The 27,991-nt window shown below is 39.5% G+C and overlaps 1 protein-coding gene across 1 annotated transcript in view; it reads left to right on the top strand.

The window, feature by feature from the left end:
• Positions 1-27,991, top strand: part of SNED1 (sushi, nidogen and EGF like domains 1) — a 1,598,911-nt gene that overhangs the window by 1,521,005 nt on the left and 49,915 nt on the right. Inside the window, exon 31 of the mRNA XM_044070335.1 lies at positions 274-350. Within this exon, the coding sequence (XP_043926270.1) occupies positions 274-350 (77 nt within the window). The remainder of the gene's footprint in view (positions 1-273; positions 351-27,991) is intronic.

Below are 27,991 nucleotides of genomic sequence, written 5' to 3' on the forward strand. Positions count from 1 at the left end.
TAACTTTAAAGGAACTATTTCTTTCTCTATATGTATTACTACGTCTACTTATGTTATTAATGTTGTCAGTGGAGCATTTCTCCCTAGGCATATGCTAAAAAGGGGTCTTTTAAATCCAGCCCAGCTTTCCTACATAAACAAATGCAAATACAATAAATAACATAAATAATACTTGCAAGGAGATAGCATCTGATATTGTATGTAGTCTCTGAGTACTGAAAATGTCTACAGCATGTTCTGATTTTACTGACTCCGTTTTGATCTTCTCTCTAGGTATAGGACAACTTACAAAGTCTTTCATGATGTCTGCTACAAGGAAATTTGTGAGCCTCATATACCAAAAATAAAAAGTAAGTTTCTGTCTGTTTTGAACAGCAAGAAGAAATGAACAGTATGAAAAATAGAAAATGTGCTGTCTCTGTATGATACAGGTTTCTTACTGCAATTTTTATTGATAGTCAAAAATCTATTTATTTTTTAAAATACTTTTGATAGCAATGTTTTAACAAAGTAATTGTGTGCTGTGTGTCAAGCCAAGAAAATATACTTGGCATCTGTGGCTGGCAGTATATACTTATATACATGTGTGCCTGTTTAAAATTTAAACATAAGAAAACTGCATATATTACAGATGGCTATTATATCACCCCTACCTAACATAACAAGGAAAGCCAAATGCACATTAAACTAAAGTACATTTATGATGCATCTGTCTTGCATTTCATATATCATTTATTTTAGTACGTTTTACGTGAATTTGCAAACCAGGGAAGAGTACTGAGCACAACTGATCAATTTTCATCTTAGCCCAGAAGAAAAAATGAAGAGGAAAGTAATTACGTTTATAGAGTGACATTAAGATGACAAAAATCAGTTTTACAAGTGTGAACACTAAACAAATAGTATACCCAGTTATGTACAGTGGTGTTGTACTTAATTCGGAGTATGCTGCCTATGGAAAGTTTGTCGTGCACAGACATAGGAGGAAGATCATTTCACATAAAATAACAGTTCCATCATTATATTCCACAAGAGAACATTCTGCCTTCACAGAAAACAGGCATTTGTTTGGATACCAACATTACTGGTGCATTTTAGTGTAGCAGCCTGTTTGTACCTTGTGGTTCGTCTATGTAAGGCAACTGTGATTATGGCTGATTATGGTTCTTCTTCCAGAGCATGTGTCTCACTCCCTGCACTTACATCCTTCGTTATCAGCCGCTCCCTTTCACTGTTACATTTGCAATTTTCTACTTGTTTCAGAGTGGTACAGTGGTTAGCATTACTGCCTAACAGTAACATGTTTTGTGGTTTGAGTTTCACCTGGGGCATTTTCTGGACAGAGTCTGCATTTCTTCCTTCCACTTGTGCGGGTTTTCTCTGGCTGTTCCTGTTTCATCCCACTCCCTAAGATATGTAATCAGTGAACAGACATTTTCCAAATAGTGTGAAGTGGGTTCCCAAGCACTGGGGATTAAATGCATGCATTCTGTGATAGACCAGTGCACTCCCCAGACTAGAGTTCAGTGCCTTGCATCCAGTAGCTGCTGGCAGTTTCCAGTATTCCTGTAACTCTGTAAAGAATAATGTGGAATACTGGAAAATGGGTAGATGGATACTTCTCTGCATACTTCTGAACCTGTCAGCTTTCATAATCACAGCAGACAATACAAAGCAGTCAAAATTTGCATAAGCATAAATTCACACCCTGGAGGTGTTTACATTTGTCTTCTTGGGGCGTACCACCAATAAAATTAGGACACATTATGTTAGCATATGTACCCCTGTATAGAGATGTACCACAATATGTATACTTACTTCCCTGTGACAATTACATATGAACACTTCCACACAATACAAAGCAGCAGCCTATGGCCTCCACCACCCCTGCAGTCAGCAGGTGTTCTGAAGCCTTACACTCCCCAGGGCATTATTACACTAAGAAAATTGCATGCTCACCTGCTAGCTCATTAAACCCTATTAATGCCACCAGGTGTTGCCCTAGGATCATACTTGGCATCTAAAATTGTGCGTGCTTAAACCATGTTACATACAAGCTATTGGAAATGTTCACTTTAATCTTCGGTGATGGGCAGCACAGCTGTATTCTTTTTTTAAATCTGTCGATTATGGCTCAGAAGACATTAAATGTTGTTTGTATATACTATTTAATTATATTGTTGTCCATAATTCTCAAACTCTGAGCATTAAATATCCTAGCAATGTCCTATAAAAATCATAGCACAGAGTCAGAATGAGGAATGATCTTATTTTTATCATAGGTCTTCAATACTAGAGCCCATGCAGTTAAAGAATATTTATATGGGCTTAATTTCATTACATAATAAAAATATGTACCCTTAAACGTGTATAACTGTAGGCAAAAAGTCAGTAAATCTAGGAGGATTGAGGCTAAATCTGAAGACAAAATTCACTACAGTTGAATATTAACAGTTGAGGTGTGATGCTGCTGAAAATGGTGGTCAGTAATATGGGTTGGCAGAGCTGCTGTGGCTGAAGCAGGTGAATTCCAATATGCATTTCAAAAAAGAAACTATTCAATGATTTGGTATAAACATAGAAATATTGTTACTGGAGTTCCATCTGGAAATAAATAGGGCACTGGCACCAGTGGATATTTTCTCCAAAATGGTGAAGGTTGCAAGTTATGTTGTCTCTCATGTTTTCTATGACTTATTCTTGGGAAGTATGACGTATACACAGACATGTGGAGGGTTTTAAATGATTCCACTTGTACTTAAACCCCTGAAGTCCTGGACCCAAAGGTGAAATCATAAATCTCAGACCCAGGACCAAAATTAAAACACGTGGCCACAGATGGTACAGCTGATTTATTTTTTATTTTTATTTATTTTTACATTTGATAACCAGGAAAGTCCGACTGGACACAGGTCCATTTTCAGTGGAGGCCCGAGGAGAAAAGCTCCAAGTACATACATCTTACAGATTTTGAATTAACTTTCCTTACAGGTAAAACTAACATTCCAATTAAATGACGGCATATTGCACACACACAAAGTAAGTAAGAACATCATTGGGTAGGACATTGCATTATATATTCCAAATATGACAAGCTATACATAGCCATACAGTAGTTATTGGACTTGTTGGAAACGTAGTTGGTAGTGATTTTTGGAAGTTAAAGGCATTTCATTGCCTGTAGTCATGATTGGACTGTGGATAGGGTGAGAGAATAACAATTATTATTGTGGTGTATAGGAGTTAGTTGTGATGCATGTGTAGATACACATATAAAATGAGCAGTCAAATAGCATCCAGTACGCATACTGATAATAAAAACAATGTCGTAGCTAGATCCTTCCTGTATGCTGGATCTTAACATTGAAGAATCCAAATACATTTTGTTCCCTGTTGTCAGGAAATGATATAGGAAATTAGGAAGTGTGCATAATCCCAGAATTAGTACTGACTTTAAAGTTCCATGGTTTCCTGATCCCCAGAAAGACATACAAGAGATAAGGATAACCAGATGTCATTGACAGGCAGCAGTAGTTCTGCAACATCCTCTACAGCACTGTATCCATGGTACAATATATGCACAAGTTACTGAAAGAAAATGAATATAAGATTTAATTTTTCACTCATAGACTAATTACTTGTTCAAAATTCCAAGTCAACTGCACAGCTGAGCTTAGTACCACAATAACACTGGCCGCAACAAAGCCACATATTTAATATCAACTGAATGTGTGCACTTTAGTGTCTTATTTTTCCCACTCAGATTATTGGTATATCAAACGGTGGGTATATTATGTATCATCATTTACTATGGGAAGTTTTAAAGGGACTGCAGTCTATTAGCCATATCATGCTTTCAAAATGACCAGTGGCATGGTGCAGCTAGAAACTAGAAGTGAATGCATTGCTCTGTTTTGACTTTGACAAGCTCTTCTCTCATTGGCTAGAAACTGAGCCAGTGAAACAGCACAAATTAGATCAAAGGACAAATCAGAACATCAGAACATACACTAAAAGCAAGACTACAATTGGAATGCTCCTCCAAATACAAAGCAGTTGAGAGGTACGCTTCTTTGATATGTTTCAATCAGATATCATGCAAATGTGAGACGTGATCACAAAATGTGACAACAGTGACCCCAATTCATGTAATTTAATTAGTCAAATATATGTATTTTATTTTGCAGGCACCCTAATGTTTATGGGCATCAAGCTTTGTTATAAGCTTTGTGTTTTCAAAGTATGGTCAAACAATCCAATTATACTGTATTGATGAACTTAGAAAAGTGGAAAAATATGGCATGTTTACAGCTTGAAACATTTAGCTTTATGCTGAATCCATCAATAAAGACTTAAAAAGTAAAATGTCACAGTCGTTCAGAAGCCATGTAGATGAAACATTGGCATGTCCTTAAGGGGTGATTTGCATATGTCCCATTGGCATCAACTACAGGAAGTTTAGGGTATTACACAAAGATCTTGTAAGGGCCTCAGGGCCAATAGCCTAGTAACTTCCTATGAGCCAATGATTTTTGTTGTTGTTTTTGTTGAATGATTAGTAGCAGTGACCTTTTTTACCTTTTGGTTTGGATGTTACTTGGGATATTTTGCAGGCACCCTAATGTTTAGGGGAATCAGGCTTCATTTTAAGCTCTGTGTTTCCAAAGTACAGCCAAACAATCCGCTTACACTGTACTGAGAAGCTCAGAAAAAGGGTGAACCATTAGCTTATTTACAGCTAGTGGGATTTTGCTTTATTGACCTGAATGCACCGGTAAGGACTTAAAAAGTAAAAAGTCACAGTTGCTGTGACATCAGTGAATCAATGTAGACCCTGTTGTCTAGGTCTACCTTGCAGTTTTTACTGAATGGTTTATCTATATGATCTTTTTACCCTTTAGTTTGGATGTTATTTAGGGTATTTTGTAGGCATTCAAATGTTTATAGACATCATGCTTGATTTTAAGCTCTGTGTTGCTAAAGCATAGCCAATCAAACAACTTAAGCTGTACATATCTACAGCTAGTGGGGTCTGGCTTTATTGGCCTAAATGTACCCATAAAGACTTAAAAAATAAAAGTCATTCATAAACCATGTAGCTGAATCACTGATATGCCGTAAGGAGGTTATTTGCATACATCCCTTCACTACAGAAGGTTTAAGGCTTTACAATGTGAAGGCTGTAGCTTTGATGGGTCTTTCTTGCAGTTTATATCTATCTATATATTTTACTTGCAGTCTATATCTATATATCTAGCTGTATATATATATATATAATATATATATATATATATATACATATATATATATATATATATATATATATATATATATATATATATATACATATATATATATATATATATATATATATATATATATATAGATAGATATATAGATATATATATAGGGGTCCGAATGGAAAGATGAAAAGTCAGCAAGCAAAGGAGAGTAGTAGTGCTGAAATTAAATTCATCTTCAAGTCTTGGTGAGTACCTTCATGAGGTGGACCCTGTTTTCACAAAATCTCACTAAGGCGACACTGATATATGGACTGTATTTATATAGCATATATCATGGACAGAAGTAGGTCAAAAACTAAAAAAGATAGCTGGGTACACAAGACCCAGGATTAAAAAAGTGCCCAATCCTAGTAGATGCACTAGTGCCAGGACTAGAAAAGATAACAGTGTAGAATCCTCAAAAGATGGAAACATTCCTACAATGGGCCAGCCCCAGGGGGAGGATGGCCCCCCTGTTGTAGAAGGAAGTAGCAGTCCACAAAGATCACAAAAACTAATAGGCCAAAGAAGAGCCATAAAGATGATGAAGTGGACTATTGAGGATAAGAAAGAAATTATGTATTGTTACTATTATGCAAAAAGTCCAGAATTTCCAGACACAAGATATAAAAAATGAGGAGGAAAGAAAAATACTTCCGCAAGAAAAACTGTCAGAAGCTTCAAATGAAAATTTGTGTTCATTAACACAACAGACTTGTGAAAAACAGTATATAGATCAAGAAACCTTGATCTGTCTGGAAAAAAAGCATCTGAGGAAGTACAAAAATATAAACAACAAAGCCAAAAGATATTTGAAAACTATAAAAAAGAAAGAGAGATTTGATATAGTGCAATATTTATGCAAAGGAGAAATCCAAATTAATCAATGTAAAGAAGGCAGCCCCAAAAATAATTGAAGAGAAATACAGGCAAAGGCATCCAGATATGGAAAATTTTACAATAAAAAAAATATCATAAAGATGGAATGTAGAAAAGAAGATTAGTAAAGCAGAAGTTAAAACAAATAGAAGCTGAAGCTATGGATTGCCTGCAAAGTGAAGGATTTGATGTAGAAGGTCTAACACAGGTTACATCACAGCATGATGGAATGAGTTCCCAAAGCAGGGAGAAACAGGAGGATCAGGAAACATCTGAAGAAGAAGAACGGACATAGGAAAGAAAAAGAGATTTAATATGGTGTAATATTTCTGCAAAGGAGAAAGCAAACCTAACCAATACAAAAAGAGCAGCACCAAAGATATTTGAAGAGAATACAGACAAAGGAGTCCAGACATGGAAAACTTTACAAACAAAAAATAAGAAGACAAAGAGGAAAAGTAGAAAAGGAGATTAGTAATGGAGATGTTAAAGAAACAGAAACCGAGGTTATGGAGTACCTGTGAAGTGAAGGATTTAGTGTAGAAAATCTAATTCAGAAAACACCACAACAGGATAGAGTAATAGATACCCAAATTAAGGGAAACCAGTGGAACAGGAAGCATTTGGTCAGGTGCCATATGAAGATAATTTGGAGCCTTCCACAGCAAATCAGTATAAACGTCCACTTTAAGCTAGATAGCAAGGGAAGGAACAGGAAAATGTGGAAACTCTGATGCAGTCAATGTTGAGGAGTGATAGCCCAGTGAGTTCCCATATGACAGAGCAATGGACAGTACAGGATGAAATTGATGAGAATGTGTCACAGGAAGATGCTATAGAACCTTCTATAGAATGCCCCCAGGAATTGGAAAACAAGGGATGTGCCCGAAGTTTAAAAGAAAATGAGCTAAGAAAAGAATTGCTTGATTTAATAGACATGGACAGATATATCAAGATCAATGAAAGAAATAGACTGCAGACGGTAAATAAAACCCAAAAAGTCAGAAGCTTGATAAAACAAATGAACACAGTAATTAGGACTGTTCATAGAGATCCATGCAATATAACAAAAGTAAACAAAATATATTACCGTGTAGCTAAATTAATAACTGATAAAGTTCTACCACAGGAACACAGAGTAGTGAGGGAAAGGAAGGGGAGAAATCGAATACCATCATAGGAGTATCAAATAGATAAAACTATAAAGCAATTAAGACGAAGTGTCACTGTTAGAAGACTATAGAGGAGGGAACAGATCAACAAAAATACTAAGAAAGATAGATGTGATAAAAGCAATGCACAATAGTAGAACAGACCAGAATCTATCATGTACTATCGCAAATAACAAACTAAAAATTCCAGCACAGGCGGAAAACTTAGAAGATACAAAGATAAATGTAAAGGAAAAGTGCAAAATAATCAATTTATTGATGATCCAAAAAGGTTTTATAAAAAACTAGGAAATAAGGTAAAAGGAATTGAAAGACTGCCAAAAAAAGGAGAAATATATACATTTTGGAGAAGTATCTATAAAGATCCTGTAGAACATAACAAAGATGATAAATAGATAGAGAAAGTAAAAGAAAGAATAAGAAGTTTAAAGGTACAGGATATGAAACGGGATGAAGTAACAGCTAGAGAGATTGAAACAAAGTTAAGAAAAGCTTCTAAATGGAAAACCCCAGGCCCAGATGTAGTATCTAACTTCTGGTTAAAAGTATTAACATCTTTGCACGACGAATTAGCCATGAGTAAGAACTATTTATATGCACATCCAGAACAGACACCAACCTGGCCAACAACAGGGAAAAACAATGCTCCTACTTAAGAGTGAACCTGCAAACTACCCTAAAAATTATAGACCGATAACTTGGCTTCCGACGACATATAAATTATATACTGGAATTGATGCCGACAGAGTTTACAGTCATATAGAAGGAAACTCAATTATAGCAGTAGAACATAAGGGCAATAAAAGAAAGTTATATGGGACAAAGGATCATTTGTTGTTAAAGTCATAGTGGAGAACTGCAAAAAGGAGAAGAATCTAAGTATGGCATGGATTGACTACAAAAAAGCATTTGATAGTATCCCTCATTCACAGATAAAAGAGTACTTAAAAAGTATAAGATACACCCTACAATGATCGACTACATTTACAGTGACCATGAAATAGTGGCAGACCACTTTGCAATTAAGCCATGATAGAGGACAAATTATTCCAGGGATAAAAATTCAAAGGGGGATATTCCAGGGTGACTCTCTCTAACTGCTGCCATTCCACCTTGCCCTTAACCCATTTAGCTTTCTACTTAGGCCATGGCTATAATCTGGTTCCTAGAGAACAACAGTGTAAAGACTTCTCACCTTCTCTTTATCGATGATTTAAAACTGTATAGCTCATCAGATGAGGAAATGAAAGTGCAATTGCAAGTTGTTAAAACCTTTTCAGATGATATAAGAATGTCATTTGGTCTTGATAAATGTGCAAAAGCAACCTTTAAATCAGGAAAACTGCAACACCGGGAATACATCAGTTTGGGACAAGAATGTGATATAAAACAACTTGAGCAAGAAGGAGTGTATAAATATTTGGGAATTGATGAGGGATCAACAATTAAACATGAGCAAATGCGAATAAATCTTAATAAGTTGCTCTTCCTGTCCTAACGTACAGTTTTGTAGTGATTGACTGGCCCCAAAACATGTTGAATAGATTAGATAGGAAAACAAGAAGGATGCTTCATGCTCATCAAATGATTTATAAAAATCAATGCATTCCAAGATTATATATTCCCCGTTCCAAAGGAGGGATGGGCCTCCTTGAAATTGATTATATGTATAGATCTGCAATCATGGGACTCTACACATATCTGCTGACCTCACAAGATCCAAACGTAGTGAAAGTTTTGAAACATGAAGAGAATATTTTATTTTATTTTTATTTATATACAGTTGGTTTACTAGGATAGGCCATTGGGCCAATAAGAACCCATTTTCAGTGGAGTCCTGGGGAGAAAAGCTCCAAAACAAAGGTTACAAAAAGATTACAGCAGTTTACAATTTCAATCATTTGTAGGTTAAAGACAAAACTTTAAAACAGTGGTAACAAAAAGATTACAGCAGTTTACAATGTCAATCATTTGTAGGTTAAAGACAAAACAAAGAGTAAGCATTTACAATGCAATTTTTAGGTTTCATTTTGTAGAAAGCTAACATTTAAGCAGGTGCAATAAATATTGTTAGGTTAAAAAGTTATAATTTTGTAGAAAAACAAAGCATTGCTGCAGTAAATATATAGTTTCTTGAGTGGAATAGTAGGATAAGAGAATTATAAGATGTCATTACAGTTGGCTTATTATTTGGTGTCTGGTAATACATGATAAAGTAGCCTGTAGGAAGTGGAGAATAGGCTATGAGGGGTGGGAGCAGGAGCATTCCCATGAGGATGTTAGATGTGAGTGCAGTGATTTTTTAAAAGCAGGGAGGTTGGTGGTGATACGGATGAAGGGAGGAAGGGAGTTCCATAGGCGTGCCAGGGCAAAGGACAGGAGGTTTTGTCCTGGAGAGTGAAGGGGTTTGTACAGTTCTATTAGGTTTTGGTTATTAGATCTTAGGAGTCTTTGTGTCAGGTGCATTTTTAAGGTAGAGCTGACAGAGGGAGGGATGAAAAATTAGTTTGTGAGCAAAAGTGAGCTGAGTATAGGAGAGATAGTTGGGGAGCTCTAGCCAGTTAAGTTTGTGGAGAGATGCACAGTGATGGGTAGATGATTTGTGGCTAGTGGCAAATTTGGCAATTTTATTAGAACAAGAGGACAGTTTTGTCTTGAGAGATGATTGTAGGTTTGTTAGGAGAGGGGCACCATAAAGGAGGGACGGGGTGAGAAATGTAGTAGCGAGAGTGAGCTTAGTAGATGTAGTGAGGAATCGATTGTGTCGGTAGAGCATGCCAAGTATTTGGTGGGTTTTTTTATGTTTAGTTGTAGGTGGCTATTGAATTTAAGCTGGTCATCAATCTGGACTCCTAGTAGTTTGGTTTCAGATACCAGTTCAAGACGTGTGTTATTCTGTGTAGTGATGGAGAATAGTTTTCTATCAATGGTGTTGGTTTTTGAGGAGGTAAATACCATAAGTTTGGTTTTTGATGCAATGAGTGCTAGATGATTGTCCTTCATCCACTGTTCTGTGGTAGAAAAGGTGTCTTGAGTCAGTTTTAAGAGAACGGGGATGGATGTGGCTGCAAAGATAATAGTAGAATCATCTGCATATTGAATAAGTTTAGCATGAGGAACTGAGTGGAAGAAATCATTTATGAATATATTGAAGGGGAGAGGACCCAAAATGGAACCTTGGGGGACACCAGTGGGTGTGTTAAGGAAAGAGGAGATGGCTTTTTTCCACTTGACAGCTTGTTGCCTGTTGGAGAGATAGCTGGTGAACCAATTGAGAGAGGAAGGGGATAGGTTTAGGTTAGATAGTTAGGAGAAGGTTGTGAGAGATAGTATCAAAGGCCTTAGATAGGTCAAGAAAGAGGGTAGATACAGTAGAGCCAGAATCTCTGGCTTTATTTACAATTTCCAGGAAGGAAAGGAGGGCAGTCATGATGCTGTGGCTGGGTCTGAATCCATGTTGTGTGGAAGTTAGTAAGTTATTATCTAGGCAATAGGGAAGGAGTTGAAGATGGATACATTTCTCTAGAAGTTTTGATATAGGAGAGAGGATGGCGATGGGATGAAAGTTAGTAATATTGCTATTATTGCCTCCTTTGTGCAGGGGAATGATGAAAGCCCTTTTCCAGAGTTTGGGTACAAGCCCTTCTTGGATAGAGTGATTGATTAGGATGCTGATGGGGAAGGTAATGGCTTCAGCAGCTATGCTGAGGAAGGATGAGGGAATGTTATCGGGGGCATTGGTGCATGGTTTCAGCTTTTGCAGGAGTTTTCTTATGGTAGAAGTAGGAATGGGTTTTAGGGAGAATGGTGGGAGTTGAGAGACTGGAGATGAAGGGGGTGACAAGAGGAGGGATGCAGAGGTGTTATTAGAGAAGGATGAGGTTAGTTTGGAAATAGAGTCTATGAAAAAAGAGTTGAATTGGGTAGCCAGGTCTATATCTAGTGCATTTGGGTCTGGGCTTGGGTTTTCTGCTGAGCCAGGTTTTAGGAGGGTAGTGATGCCTTTCCAGAATTTTTGAGGATTGGTTTTGTGGTTGTTTTGGAGTAGGGAGAAGTAATTCTGTCGATCTGCTGTGATAAGCTTGTTAACGGTATTGCAAAGTGTTTTGAATTCATTAAGGGTGGTGGGAGTTTTGTTTCTTTGGTAATGTGCCCAGGTTTTGTCTCTAAGTCGCATGGCAGTTAGTGTGTTTTTTGTTAGCCAGGGGGCGGTATTGTTTCTTATTCTTTTGAGTAGAGCTATCCCACCACCCTTGTTGTGGGCCCTGTCATTTCTGATGATAGTGTAGTTTGGCGGCACTATTTCAGCATCTTTTATACGAGGTTTTAACCAGGTTTCAGAAATAGCTAAGATGTCAGGTTTGTTGCGGAGAAGCCAGGCATTGAGGTTGGGGATTTTGTTAGCTATGCTTTGGGCATTTAGAGAAGCTAATAGGATGGATTTAGATGTAGGGGAAGTGGTGTTTGGGCCTGGGTTAGGGTGTATATCTCCAAATAGAAGTATGGTTGTTAGGTGTTGGATTATGCTGATGAAGTGTTTGGATTGTCTTGTTTGTATGTTGTATATTGTCAGGTTTGTGTGGATATTGGGGGTTAGAGAATTTTTAAGTGGAGCTTAGTTTGTAGTGAAAAAATAGATGGGTGTTGATGGGATACAGTCCAGGGGAGATTGAGACAAATGAGTGTAAGTGAGTTGAAGGGAGTGAGCTGGTTGTGTGTAGTAATGGTGTGTGGTTTGTGAAGTTTGGCTGGGTAAGGTAGTGGATATAAGTAAGGTTCAGAAGTAGTAGTAGTTGGATTGAGAATGATTTAAGCTTTGTAAGCATGTTGAGGCTTTGATAAAGTAGAATATGTAGTGTAGGGAGAAGGGTTAGAACTAGATATTGTGCTGTTAAGTATGAAGGGAGGTGTGAAGAGATGGATTATAGGGGGAGGGGGTAGAAGATGGTGGTGAAAGGGGAGGGGTGTAATAGGTAGAGAGGAAGTAGGAGTGGTTAGGGAAAGGGGAGGGGTGTAATAGGTAGAGAGGAAGTAGGAGTGGTTAGGTGAGTATAAGTGTAGATGAGAGCAGAAGAAGGAAGATTCTGCAGAGACGATCTGTGTATAGCAGATTTCCTGAGGCACTCTTGGTATTTACAGGTGAGTAAGGTGTGATAATGCAACTATTTGGTAGTTGAGGGATAGAGTGAAAAAAATGATAGAAGTATAGCTGGATAGAGGGGGGAAGAAAAGCCCTGATGTAGGTAGTGTAGTACAGCAGGAAGATTGGAAAGTAGTCAGAGATAAAGTATGGGAAAAGTAAGGATGCAGCACAAGCCTAAGGTTAGACTGCCACCTAGTGGACAATGAGTAGGGTACAGCACTAGGTAGCTGTAGCAGAGATAGCAGATAGAGATGGCTTAGATAGTAGTCAGTGAGGAGAAGGTCAGTATTTAAGGGGTAGGAGGAAGTATGGCTGCTGGATTCCTGGCTCGATCACTAAAAAATATATACAACACTAGATAATTACAAAAAGGTTCAATAAAAGAATAAAAGCAGAAGCTTATCAGCATCAAGCAGAATGGTAATCAAACCAGAAGTAGATAAAAATCAGGCAGCAACTGAATGTGCCAAAAAAACAAAAGAAAGAATATAAGGTGAAGGATCATATGAGAAGGCATGAAATGTGGAAAAAGCATAAATATATTTGCAAGTATAGAAAACTTCTGGAAGAACCTCATGTTGATCAGGAACAAACACAGGAATGGTTAAGGAGAGGCAAATTCAAACCAAGAGATGAAAGGTTAATACTGGCGGCCCAAGATAGTGGGCTGTGTACATGTTAGTTTATAAAGTCCATTGATCATGTGGGAGAAACAGACAAATGTAGGTTTTGTAAAACTGAATTGGAAACAGTTGCACACCTCGTTGCTGTCTGCGACATACTAATGGCAGAAGGACTGTAAACTGAAAGGCATAATAATGTGGCGAGAGTGTTGCACTGGGGATTGTGCAAATATTATGGTACTGAAATGGCTGAAAAACACTGAAAACATGAGCCACAAAGCATCATACATCACATGGGATCATCCATTACCAACAATTCAAAAGATAGATGCTAGAAAAGCGGGTATAGTGGTCCAAGAACAGAAGACAAGAGTAGGTTCATAAGTTGGTACTAGGCTATTGGCCCTAGGGCCTATACAAGCCTAGCCATAACAATTCCCTGGCTACTGATCATTGAAACTGCCACACCCAGTGACTACAGTGTCTTTGTATACAGAGAGACATAAAGTCATAAAATATCAGAATCTGCAGGCAGAAACGAGGGCAATGTGGAAAAAAGATACTCAGACAGTTCCAATAGTAGTAGAAGCAACAGGTCTTATAAAAAAGAATTTACAATTGTATTTAGATATGTTACCAATACATGTAATGCCATACAAACTGCAGAAGGAGTCATTACTGGCTACATTGCGGGTGCTGCTAAGAGTACTACTGGCTGATATCAAAGATTGAAACAATACAAATTTCATGAACTTTAATCGTACTTTGACTTAGGAATGGGGTCCATTCGCATCATTGTATTAGAAACCCAAAAGACTTGGGGAAATTAAAAAAAATAGATAGATCTATTTATCTATCTATCTATATATGGAAGCATACCCTGTCATTGAAACGGAAAGTAGTCGATCCAACATTGATCACCTATTTTCTGTCGAAAACTTAAACATTGGTGCACAAAGGATCGAGGGGGAAAAAAAAATTTTTGAAGGGGTGGCAAGCCCCCTGTGATCCCCACACCCCCTGCTAATTTTATATATATATATATATATATATATATATATATATATATATATATATATATATATATATATAGGTTCATAGGTTCATAGGTTCATACTAGGCTATCTGCCCTAGGGCATTTATAAGCCTAGCCAGAGTGTGTATGGCTTTCGCCACCCATATATATATATATATATATGCACATATATATATATAAACTCCAAAATTACCCTACAGTGGGGAAAGGCCATATACCCCAATTCTCACTGTACCATGATCTGTTGGTGAAAAAGCCTGTACTTTTTGATCCTGTGTACCGTCCTTTTCATACATTGATGTAAATTCAACATAAGGTTCTGCAAACATATATATAAATATATATTTAAAGATATATGTGTATATATGTATATGTATATGGTTCCCCTTTATAATCGCAAAATACTGAAATCTCAAATTTCAGTATTTTGCGACCATAAAGGAGAAACCTTCAAACACCGAACCTTCACAATCCCAAAACTACAAATCCCGAACACACAGCATACACAACACCCACACTACAAAACAAATAAACACACAAAAACAAAACACCACACATCCACATACCTACACTACACATAAGCAGGAGGGCAAGCCCCCCTGCGCCCCCACACACACACACACACACACACACACACACACACACACATCACACATAGACAAACACTAACACATCCAACAATTACATACTTATACGTTCACCTTCCTACCCTAACTCACACATACAACTTACAAACAATCTCACATACACTCAAACTCCCACCCAAAACCCTTACAAAACACTCACTTACCTTAGATTCCATGTAAAACGATACACTACGCCAAACAACATCCAAACAAAACACTTCACGGAACATAAAGCCATAACCGCGAATTCAAAATATTCGAATTCACGATTATGCACTTTCAACATTTTCAAAATTCTCCTTTATGGTCGAGAAATACTGAAATTTGAGATTTTAGTATTTCATGATTATAAAGGGGAACTATATATATATATATATATATATAGATATATATATATATATATATATATATATATATATATATATATATATAGATATATATATATATATATATATATATATATATATATGGTGACACAAAAGTCATTGAGTATTCAGGTTCTTGAGTGTGTAATAGACCACTAACTTTCATCGTAGGACATATTTTTGAATGTCAGTTGCCAAGATTTGGGTTATCATATGGTCAGCAGGTTAAACTGTTAAGTATGAAGTTATAGATTCATAGGTTCACAGTTGCATACTATATTAACGACGACTAGGGAATTTATAAACCTAGCTGTGCAGTTTAACCCACTTGTATCACTGTGTATCATGGGTGTTTACTAGGAGCAGGTATGTTAGCTAGGAAGTTTATAGTAAGCGATGAGTAATGTAAGTGGAATAATTGCAAGAGTGAAAGCTGTTCAACTGGTGGCACTGCTTTACTTGGTCTGGATTTTTCTTTAGTGTTCGCTGTCAGCACTGTTTTTATTTATGACTCCTTGAGTGGTTGCATCATTATGTGTGGACAGAATGCTTAGAAGCCTTCTTTCTTTATATTTTATTTCATTGCTTAAGCTCTTGTCCCTTTCTGGATAAGAATACGCAATTTGTATTTTATTTTTTCCTTAGGAGTGCTGCCTCATCTTTCTAAAGATGCTGGCAACTTGTGGTTAGCAGTTTCCTCAGATCTAGTAACTAATAATTGGTAAGTGAAAGGACTATCAGCACTTGAAGTACTGATATGCTAGAGTCTCCACAGCAGACGTGTAGCTAGGGAGGTCAAATGGGGGGCAGCTGCTCTAGTCGCAATGTGTAAGAAGGCATGATTGGCAGGTCATTTTGTTGTTGCTGCTTTTTTTTTTTTGTTTCTCTCAGTATGTAAACTTGTATCTATATTGATCCAGAGATGTTACGGTGAAAGTGACTCTTTACTTTTTAAGTATTTACTGGTGCATTTTGACCAAAAAAAGCAAACCTTACTATGTATAAATATGCCATGTTTTGCCCTTTTTCTGAGTTTGTCAGTACAGTATAAATGGATTGAAACACAGAGCGTACAGGCGAAGTGCCAGATTGGAGGTGGGACCTTTTAATTTTTTATTATTATTTTTTACTCCTGGAAGCATTATAGGTTCATAGGTGTGTACTAGGCTAATGGCCATGGAGCTTTTACAAGCCTAGCCCTTAGAAGTGCCCTGTTGAGGCTAATAAGGGAGTTTTTCCAGTCTTGGGACTTCACCTTTTTCTGCAACAGTTTCTTCCTTCTGTTGTAGAGTTTATTAATGGCTGGGGGCCACCAGATTGGCTTCCTTTTTTTGGAGGAGAGCGTCTTGATTCTGTTGGGTATGGCTAGTTCCATGCATTTATGTACATGTCCATACAGTGCATTGGTGTATGATTTGGCAGTCATGCATTTATTTTCCATTGGCATGAGTGCTGTGAAGTTAGCCACCTCTGTTTTTAGGAGTCCAAAGTCGGCTTTGGAGAAGTTTTTCAAGGTGGTTACCTTTGTGGGAGGTGTGGGTGAGATGTGGATTTCCATGGTGATTAGTTTATGGTCGGAGCTCACCAGGGAGGGATTGACTATTGGTGTTGAGCAATGGTCGTCCATGTTAGTAATAACCAGGTCAAGGATGTTGCTTCCTCTAGTGGGGGTCAGAATGAGCTGGTCCAGGGCACTGGAACTGATGAATTCCTGGAAGTGTAGGGCCAGTGTATTGGTGCTTGAGTAGTTTTCCCAATTGATGGAGGAGTATTTGAAGTCTTCTAGTATGAAACTGTTGGGTTGGACACTGATAGATTCCAAAGTGCTTAGGAACATGGAGTGAGTCAAGGGACATGGTTGGGGACCTATAGCAGGCTATGACCTGCATCGCCATCTTATCCAATGTTAGTTGTACCTGAAGTATCTCAGATGCGTTATGCTGGGCTGCTAGTCTGGAAGTTTGCATGTCTTTTATGAATATGGAGGCACCACCGCCTTTGCACCTTCGGTCCATGTTTCGGGGCCGAAAGGTGTGGAATGAGTTATAGCCTGATAGCATAGGTGTCATAAGCACAATCTCTGTATTCTTCCTCCCCAACTACAAACGTACCAGTACATTACTGCAAGTTAACAAGCATGCAACTTAGCAAGCACAAAGATCCTCTGTCACAATATTGACAGAAATATTTACACTGTAATCACGTGTGTAAGGTATGGAACAGTATGGCATACTTTAACGTTAATACAACCCACTAACCAAGCTGAAGTACCCAGGAAAGAAACAGCAAGCACTGCAAAAATCAGATGTTTTAATAAAGCCAAAAGGCTATATTAAAACATCCAATTTTTTTTAGTGCTTGCTGTTCCTTTCCTGGGTACTTTAACTTGGTTATTTGGTACCTGGAACCTCATTGCTTTGGATTAGTACAACTCACACTGATGTGACTCATTCTGCTACAGGCAGCAGACTTGCAATATATCTCATCAGAGAGTTTTGGCCAGTACATGTAGATGCACTGACAAACTAAAATACAATTCTTAGTGTTTATCTCATTATTGATTCTGGATCACTCAATTTGCATGAAGAGTAAACGTGGCAAACATTTTGTTGAGTTCTACACAATGCCATGCACTTGCCTGAGCACCTGCAGTAAGGTCTGTGCACCCATAGAAATCCCAGATCATGAGGGCTGAGGAATTGTCATACTCATATCTCCAAGTACACCTCAGTATGAGTAATATTCCTCAGATAAAGTTTTGAAGAGCAATGATCATCACATTCCCACATTGAAAAGGTCTGTCACACATTCAAGTCTTACCTATTATTTAAACTGATATCCATGGTAGATTATACTGACTAATGTTAAATCATCCAAAGAACATTTTATAACTATAACATGACACATGTTAACCTTGTCATGAGCTTTCTGATTAAAATTGCTGGTAAGCTGTTAATAAGTGTTCCACATGTTGCCCAGTTGCGTTATGGTAGATGGTGTTCCACAGTATATATATGGAATGTTGAGAACAGTGGTCCTGCTGTCTGTAACCATCTGAAGATGCAGTCACTGTTGAGCACATATGCCGTGCAGCAAACACAGGAATTGAGGACTGCCATATTCCACCCCTTAAAGTGCCATTGGGCCAATAATAATAATAATAATAATAATAATAATAATAATAATACACTACTTTTTTATTATTTGGCCATCCATCCCACAAATGAGGTACCTGTAGAATAGTGTGTGTGTGTGTGTGTGTGTGTGTGTGTGTGTGTGTGTGTGTGTGTGTGTGTGTGTGTGTGTGTGTGTGTGTGTGTGTATATGTGTGCTGTACCTTTAAGAAGCATTTCAAGGTCAGCACGTCTATATAAATAGCAAACACATGCTAGCTTCAGTGCCATTTTGAGAGTACAGCCAGACAGTGAGCATGTACGAGTGTAATAGCTAGTTTGTTTATACGTTTACCTAAGTTAAAGTTATTAAGCCTCCATCTTGAAGTGTTTGTACATAATAAAGCTGCCTGAACAGAACCCATGAAGGCTTGTCTATTTTATCCTGACTGGACGAGCGACATGGTGTCAGAACCAGATTCCAGAGACTGTTTTTCAGAGCTACGAGGTGCAGAGTTAACAGTGAAGGTAAACTAAGTGCAAAAAACCAAAAAATACTTTTCCTTTCCTAAACTTTCCTAGCTAGTTGTTCCAGAGATCAGATTTTGCTGATCCCTGGGCTTTGTATTTGGTTCCTGTTTCCTCCATTTTCTTGTGTGGCCAGAGGTAGTTTCTTTACTCACCAGTGGGAGTGGGGAGTACTGAGCTGCTTGTTTGTCCTCAGAGGAGTGTTTAGAGACAGCAACTAGTAATTTGTTGGCCATTTTGGGTCATTTCCTGTTTTTTCCAGCCCCCTGCTATAAAGCACGCGTTAGCGCGGAGTTGCCACTGTTGCACACAAGAGCAGCGGTGGTTAAACAAGGTTAAACTATTCGGGCTACCTAAATTCCACTCTTCAAATTTTCCCTTAAAACTACCTTCCTTGAACTGTACTGCCGATCTAACCAGCGTATCCTATAACTAAAAACTTCATCTCTACTTGATTTCCAAGTAGACTAGTCTCTATCTGTAAAGCCTAGCACTTGCTCCTACAGTACTTGCACCTTGATAAAGCACTATTATTATAGATAGTACCCCACCAGCCTAGAACCCACATCCCCCGGAGTCTCTTGTAAGTTTTTTTTATCTATTACTTCTAGCATGTTGAGGGATCAGCTGCTAGTGTCCTCTCCTGCTCACCTGGTGAACCTGGGAATATTGAGGCAATGTTACAATTGCCTCATGTACAGAGACAATCCTCTCCTTCTCCCACAAAACACAAATACATGCGAGAGATGCAACTATACGGCCAAACTGGAGGCTGAGCTCTCTCAACATAGGACTGGCAAGACCAGACAGGAGGAGAAGGTAACCACACGCACTACATACCCAGTCACACATAGTACCATCACAACTTCAAATCATACACATAATCACACAAAGACATACTCGGAGGCTCTGATCAAAAATCTACCAAAACAGCAGAGGCCACCAAAGCAGACACCCAAACAACTACCACCTCAGGACCCAACACATGCAACACATAGACCACACAGTCAGAGTGTCAAACAGTCACAGCCCTTAAGGCCAAACACAATGCCAGACACACTCGTCATTGGTGACTCCATAGTCAGGCACACTGACGTCCCGCTCACCAGACTGAGTAAGGAGAAGGTCACAGTAAGCTGCCTGTCGGGCGCTAGAATCCGCCACATAACGCAAGCACTCAGGTCTCTCAACAGCAGGTACAAGTACGACTCAGTCATTGTCCATGCTGGTGTCAACGACCTGAGACGTACCTCCTTGGACTACATGAAAAGAGACATTGAGGAGCTCTCTGATTATGTAGCCCAGGCAGGTATGACCCTGACCTTGAGCAGTATCCTACCTTCACCTAGAATGATGCCACAATACAGTGATAAGATGATCAGCTTTAATAATTGGCTTAAATTCTGGTGTCATTCAAAGGGGATCCAATGTCTGTCTGCCTGGGATGACATGCTGGACAAGCCACGCTGCTCGCAAGGGATGGCTTGCACCTGTCACCCTGGGCTTCCGGATATTGGCAAAGGCTCTTGCCACCCCCATAGTGCCTTTTTAGGCAAGGCTCAAATTCTAAACCTACCACCCTAGAACACAAAAAAGGAAAAAAACTAAGGGTAATGCTGCTCAATGCCAGAAGTCTCAATCTCAAGATGCACGCACTCAAGGCCCTTCTCAGTATGGAGAACATCGATGTCTGTGCTGTGACAGAAACCTGGTTCAAGGCTCCTGAGAGCACCCCAGCACTATCAGGTTTCACCTCATATCATGCGTTCCGCCCGCAAAATCCGGACAACACCAAGAAAGGAGGGGGGGTGTCCATATTCATAAAGGACACACACACCTCAAGGTTGGTGGCAACGCACGATGCATTGGAGACCATCCAGGTGCAATTAACCATAGGCAAGACTGCTCTGCAATTTGTAGCATGTTACAGGCCACCCTCTCAAACTCAGGAACCTCACATGGCCTTCCTGAAAACACTGGAGGGGTTAAATGTATCTCCAAACACCATCATACTAGGTGACTTCACCTACCCTAATATAGACTGGGAACACTACTCAAGCCCAAACACTCTAGCCCAAAGGTTCCTGGAGTTCATAAACTCAAATGCCATGGAACAACTAGTCACCATCCCCACAAGAGGAGAAAACATACTTGATCTCATCATCACGAACATGGGATCACAATGTTCAACACCGGAAGTATACCCCTCACTGGTGAGATCAGATCATAAACTAATCTCGCTGGAGGTCCTCATCCCGCCCCCACCTGAAATAAAAAGACCACAGTAAAAACTTCTCAAAAGCCGACTTCACACTTCTAAAGACTAGTGTGATCTCCTTTAAGGCCCCTGAGCCAGTGGTAAACATTACTCAAACCGCTGAATCACTTACAAATGCCTTCTACCAGCACCTACAGGACTGCATGGATCAGGCAATCCCAAACAAAACTAAGACTCTTTGTACCAAAGGCAAGCGTCCAGTCTGGTGGACCCCAGCCATAAACAAGCTCTACAACAAAAGGAGGAAGCTACTACAAGATAGAGCAAAATCCTTGAAAGGTAAGACACCTTTGATCATTATAAGTAAAAAACTAAGAGCTCTCATAAAATCATCCAAGGCAAATTTTGAGAGAAAAATCGCCAAGGACTCAAAAGACAATCATAAGGCCTTCTTTAGCTATGTTAGAAACCTAGGAGGAAACTCCCAGATATGCTCAGAATTAGTTCAAAATGATGTGAAGATTACCGAACCTACACACATTGCCAACATACTGGCTGACAGGTTCAGTGCAAACTTCTCCCCCCCTCCCCCCCAAAAGGAGAGATATCTATACCAGAGGATTGTAGCCCCCAAACATCTCCAATGCCCAGGTGAGAACTGCTCTCTCCAAGGCAAAAAACACAGCATCCATGGGACCGGATGGTGTCCCCGGCTGTGTGCTCCATGAACTCAATGAGGAATTAAACCCGCAGTTAGGACAGCTGTTTAATCTTAGCCTCACCTTAGGATACGTACCCAAGGAGTGGCGCACGGCGACTGTGGTCCCACTTCACAAGGGCGGTGCCTCCACCGACCCTGGGAATTACCGTCCCATTAGCTTGACAAGCCTTATCTGCAAAGCCATGGAGAGGATCATAATGGAACTCATAAATAAAGACATAGGGAACTTGCAGACTTTGGATCCAACCCAGTTTGGCTTTGTCAAAGGCAGATCATGCCTTTTAAACTTGGTTGACTTTTTCGAAACAGTCACCAAGGCCATTGATGAGGGTAAGGCAGTTCATACAGCCTACCTCGACCTGGCAAAGGCCTTCGACACAATACCCCACTCAGGTGTCATCGAAAAACTCATCAGCTTGAATGTAAACCCATACATCACAAGATGGGTTGCAAACTGGCTAAGTGACAGAACCCACAGGGTCAGAGTTGCTGGCACCATGTCAGACTCAAAGCCTGTCACAAGTGGTGTCCCACAGGGCTCAGTCCTGGGACCACTCTTGTTTGGCATCTACTTTTCTGAAGTACAAGCAAACACAGGAGGGTTATGGCTGACAAAGTTTGCAGATGACTGCAAACTGGGCGCCATAGTCGAAAACACATCTGACACAGATATCCTTCAGAAGGGCCTCACAGAAACGGATAACTGGTGCCAGAGCCATGGCCTAAAGTTAAACGCCAAGAAATGCATAGTCATACCCTTCGGGAAAAACAAGGTTACCCCTAGCTACCATATAGGTGGCAATCCACTGAGCACAGAAGAAGTCATCAGGGATCTGGGGACCCAGGTTGACAGTAACCTTTCGTTTGACACTCATGTTGCCAAAGTAGTTAGGAAAACCTTCTACATTGCCCACCTGATCATGAAGGGATTCACATCTAGATCTAGGGAGGTCATCGTCCCCCTGTACTCATCACTCATTAGACCTATGATTGAGTACAATGCCCCATTCGGAATGTATCTGACCCGACACCTGCAGCAGCTGGAAAGGCCCCAAAAGTTCCTCACCAAAAGGATAAAGGGTCTCAAAAATATGTCTTATGCTGCCCGACTGAAAGAACTCCAGCTCTATTCAGTCGCATACCGCTTGCTCAGAGGTGACCTGTGCCTTACATATAAGGCCATGTCAAACCCAGATTTGATGAATATGTTTCACCTCAAAAAATCTAGATCCCTCAGAACCACAAGGGCGGGAGACTTAAACCTTGACACGGTTATTAATAGAACGTGCTGGAGGGACAGATTCATCACCCAGAGACTCCCTATGCTGTGGAACAAAATCCCGGTACATGTGAGGCAGAGCACCTCGCTGGCCTTGTTCAAGAGGAATCTTGACCAATGGATGGGAGATCGCAGATATACCCCAGGGATTACTTCAGTGTCACTGCTTGACAGATGCACAGCAAAATAATAGGCATAGTTTTCTTCAAACTAAAGGGGTGGCAAAAGCCACATAACTATGGGCTAGGCTTATAAGTGCCCTTGGGCAGATAGCCTAGTATGAACCTATGAACCTATGAACCTATGAACTGGAGAATATTTGAGCAAGAGCACAATATTTTTATACAAGCAGCTTATTCTGACAAAGATGCATGCACCAGGGCATTAATTTTGCTAAACCTAGCTGAGTCAGAGGCCACTGAAAGAGAGCCTTCATTTGTGTATGCAACAGCAGTATATGATGGAGAAGGTGAAAACAGTCACATTGTTATACAGGCTGAATCAAGGGAAGATCCCAAGTGTTTGAAACGCAAGTTCAGGGAAATGTGTAACCCCCAGACAAATATTACATTAGAGAGGCATTTGTTTTACACAAGAGATTAGAAACCAGTGGAAACCTTTGCAGCTTACATTACTGACCTGAGAAGCAAAGCTAAAATGTGTCAGTTTGGTGACTTAAAAGATGAGTTGATAAAGGACAGGCTTGTGTGTAGTATTAATAGTGCTGCAGTGAGAAAGATTTTGCTTCATCACAGTGATTTAATGCTGAGCAAGGCTATTGAGATTTGTCAAATCCATGAAGTTACAAAGGCACACAAGTATGCTTGTAAGTGATAAGAGCATGATTTCAGCAGGCTCCAGAGCAAATGTAGACAGCATGCAACACGTGGCTAGTAGAAGCAGGCTTAAACACATGGTACTTGCTACCCCTGCAGGCTCCGCAGGTAAAACCCGTAGTTTTCCAGCAAAGTCTAAGAAAAGGACATGCTCAGTGCAGTACAAGGGTGAGTCAGCAAAACCCAAATCCAGCTTTATTGTTAACTGTCACAACTGTGGTGCCAGTCATGAATCTAAAAGAGAAAAATGCTTAGCATTTGGTCAGCAATGCCACAACTGTAAAAAATGAAACAATTTCAGAAGTTTTGCAAATCAAGTAAACCTCACACAGTTATAAAGAAGGGTCACATCACTCAAAAAAGAAAGTTGATCATATAGAGGGATGTAATTCTACTTTCACCATAGATGGTGTATCAGTAATTGGTGAAAAGGTTGATGCAGTGAATTTGTTGGCAAAGAGTGAAGTCTTTTGCACTGTCCAGATCAATGGTAAATCCACTGAGCTTAAAGTGGACACTGGCTCAATGTGTAATGTTATGTCAGCAGACACATTCACTAAGGTAAGAACTGGTGAACAACTCAATGTGGCTAGTTGTGTGAAACTTGTTGCTTATGGAGGAGAAGAAATTCAAGCCAAAGGATCAGTAGTGCTTTCATGTTAACTGGCTAGTAACTGTTACAACTTGTTATTCTATGTAGTCCAAAGACCTGTGCAGTCATTATTGGGTCTCAGAGACAGTTTGAGAATGACTTTGCAATCCATTATCAAAGAAGTTCATTATATAAGCACATATCCTAGTTCCAATTTTACTGAAGCTATTTTCTCAGAGTATGCTGATGTTTTCGATTACAAGCTACAGTTAACTTTGAACCTAACACCACTCTTAAGTATTCAACTCCGGTACCACCTTTAACATTCCTATAAGAAAAGTGCAGTCCAGGTCTGAACTGTCTGCAAACAGCTACAGTTAACTTTGAGTATGTGTCTAACTGTTTGAGCCAATCTTCGTTTTCCCCTGGAGAGCACTGTGCTTTGGCTGTAAGCAGCCCACCACCACCACACACACACACACATCTTCCACTTTCTCTTATTCCCTTCTGTTAGCAAATAGTATCAATAACTGATCAATACTGTGTGTTTGTTTATTTAAACTATACCACAGTAGCCTACTGATACAAGGTTATCCTGGTTTTCCACCTGAGAAATTAAGACAAGACTTACAGTTTCAGAGCAGTCCTTGGTTAATTGTGATTGTTCTTAACACATACTTGTCTTGCTTTGGCTCATTAGCAGCAGTACAAAGAACTGCCTGCTCACACCCTTGTTCTTCCCTCCCCTTCCCTGTTTATTACCTTAAGACAATCCCGGAGTTAATAAATATTACCTGTGGCAGGCACCATTTGTAAAACTACAATCCACTCTGCTACAGGCCCCATGAAGGCTCAGTGTCTCTCCAGTAAGTGTTTTACAACTGTAAATGCCTATTTATGTTGAATTGTATTAGACACTTTACAACTGTATATGTTTATGTTGAATTTCAAGCCTGTACTCCAATCTGCTTACTTACACTATCAGGCTATTTACCCCACTCATAGGACCAAAAACTGGGACTGGGTTAGCCCTGCCCCCTTATCCCACCCGCCCCCACTGTGTCTACATTTATAGCCACTAGGCCACACCCCTACTTCCTCTCCAACCTACACAACTTCCTCTCCAATTTCCTCCCCCCCACCACTTTACTGTTTAACCACTACTATTCCTCTGAAGCACACTGACCCCACCCATTGATGACATATAACATGTTTATAAATAATTATAAACTCCTTCCTCTTATCTTACCACTCTTAATTCTGCCATACTTTCTTACTAGCTATGAAAATCTCACATTCGTAGGTTTCTCTTATCCAAAATGCCAAACCAAGACCCCCCCTACCTCCACTGACTGCGGAACTTGCCCACTACTACACTACCCCAAAAATTATAAATTCCAACCACTTGCTTCTAAAAAACCACTCCAATCAACACCAAAATCCAAATATGAACTAAAACTACTATTCAAAGTTATTAGACTACTAGCGTATCTAAGACAAAACATAACCAAAGATGGGGACATCCATCCTAATCCAGGCCCAACCTTAACTCAAAATCCTACCAGCCCACCACTCTGCCACCGACTGGTCAACTCCCTCCTAATATGCCACTTAAACATTAGAAGCCTAAACAATAAGATACATAGCCTGCATGCTGTACTAGCCACATACCTCCCCAACATAATGTGTCTATCTGAAACATGGCTCCGGCCATCAACCAAAGACAATGAGATCCTGCCTCCTGGTTACAATATACTTAGGGCAGATAGAGTAAAGAAAAGAGGAGGTGGAATAGCCGTCTTATATAATAGCACACTTAACATCATAACTAACCCTATACAACCACCCCAGGTCTCTAACACTGAAATACTAGCTCTAAAAATTCTACTAAATAATCATAAGGGCATTAACCTAATTGTCACCTATATTCCCCCTGGGAACAATGTAGAAACACTAGAGGTCATTCTACATTGGATAGCCAACAACTACCCTCAAGAAACCATTGTCCTGGGCGATGTTAATATTGACTGGAACCAATGCACAGCACAGTCCAACCCCATCCCTGTTAACCTACATGGATTCACTCAGATAATATCATCTACCACATGTACAGGTAACAACAACCAAAAAGAGAGTATACTAGACTGGATACTCACCAACAGTCATCCCCAGAACTATATGTCTGGAACTCTCCCTAATGATCTTAGTGATCACCTGCTCACATACATCATGAAAGACAAAATTAATTGTACAAGCTTACCTATTTATAGGTCTATCAGATCCAAGAAAAACTTTGACCCAACTAAATTTCAACTTGAACTCAAATCATGTAACTGGACAAAACTAAAGTTCCTTCCCCTTGATGAGGCAGTGTCATCATTTAACAATTCATTCCTTACTATACTTGACTCGCATGCCCCTAAACGCTCAATAAGAATTAAAACTCAACTAGCACCCTGGCTAACAACAGACACCAAAACCAAAATAACAACTAGAGACAAAGCGTGGGATAAATGGCGCACTACCAAACTACCCCTAGATCGTATCAAATTCCAACAACTTAGAAATGAGACTAAAAAAGCCATCATACTAGATAAGAAAAATTACTTCTACAATCTGCAACATAAACATCAGAATAACCCTCAAAAGTACCGGGCAGGCATAAATAAACTTCTCCAACCAGGCAAATCCACTACTCCGACCCCAGGAACATTATCTGACAAGAGCCAAGAAGATATAGCCAATTCATTCAATACTTTCTTCACAGAAGCCATCCAGTCATTAGCTAACCAACTTTCTCCTCCCCACACTTCTATAAACACTATACCCGACTCACCACTCTCTTTTAACTTCCAGCCAGTGTCCACATCCTTTATCAGATCCCTTTTGAAAACTGAAGCCAACCACCCTTTCAGCTGATCTTCTGCCGCTGAATACCTGCAAATTGCTGCAGATGTCGTAGCCTACCCTATCTCAATCCTAATTAACAGAACCATAACCGAGGCCTCAATCCCTCAATTTGGAAAATATCCTGTTATTCCACTCCACAAAGGAGGTTCATCCACAGAACTATCCAACTATAGACCTATAGCCATACTATCACCACTTGCCAAAATTATGGAAAAGTGCATGCACAACCAACTAATGCTCTATCTAACCCAAAATAAACTACTCACAGACTCTCAACATGGATTCAGACCCCATCATAGTACAACCACTGCCCTCCTCTCTTTTACTGAAAACATTAATCTTAACCGAATAATAAAAAATATCCTCCGCTCTCTTCCTGGACCTATCGAAAGCCTTCAATATGGTAAACCATCAGTTACTTCTATATACTTTAAAACCCTGTATCTAGATACTCCAGCCCTTGACTGGTTTCAAGCTTACCTCACTGGGAGACAACAAGCAGTAATGTGGCAAAACAAGCTCTCCTGCCTACTACCAAATACCATAGGAGTTCCTCAAGGTTCCATATTAGGACCTCTCCTCTTTTCAGTCTTCATAAACGACATCCAAACAGTCATCCCTGAAGCCACCTGCATTCAATATGCAGATGACTCGACTATAATATGTTC

Source organism: Protopterus annectens, chromosome 4.part1 (genome assembly GCF_019279795.1).
Source record: "Protopterus annectens isolate FY-2018-M chromosome 4.part1, PAN1.0, whole genome shotgun sequence".
In the NCBI taxonomy this organism is placed as follows: Eukaryota; Metazoa; Chordata; order Ceratodontiformes; family Protopteridae; genus Protopterus; species Protopterus annectens.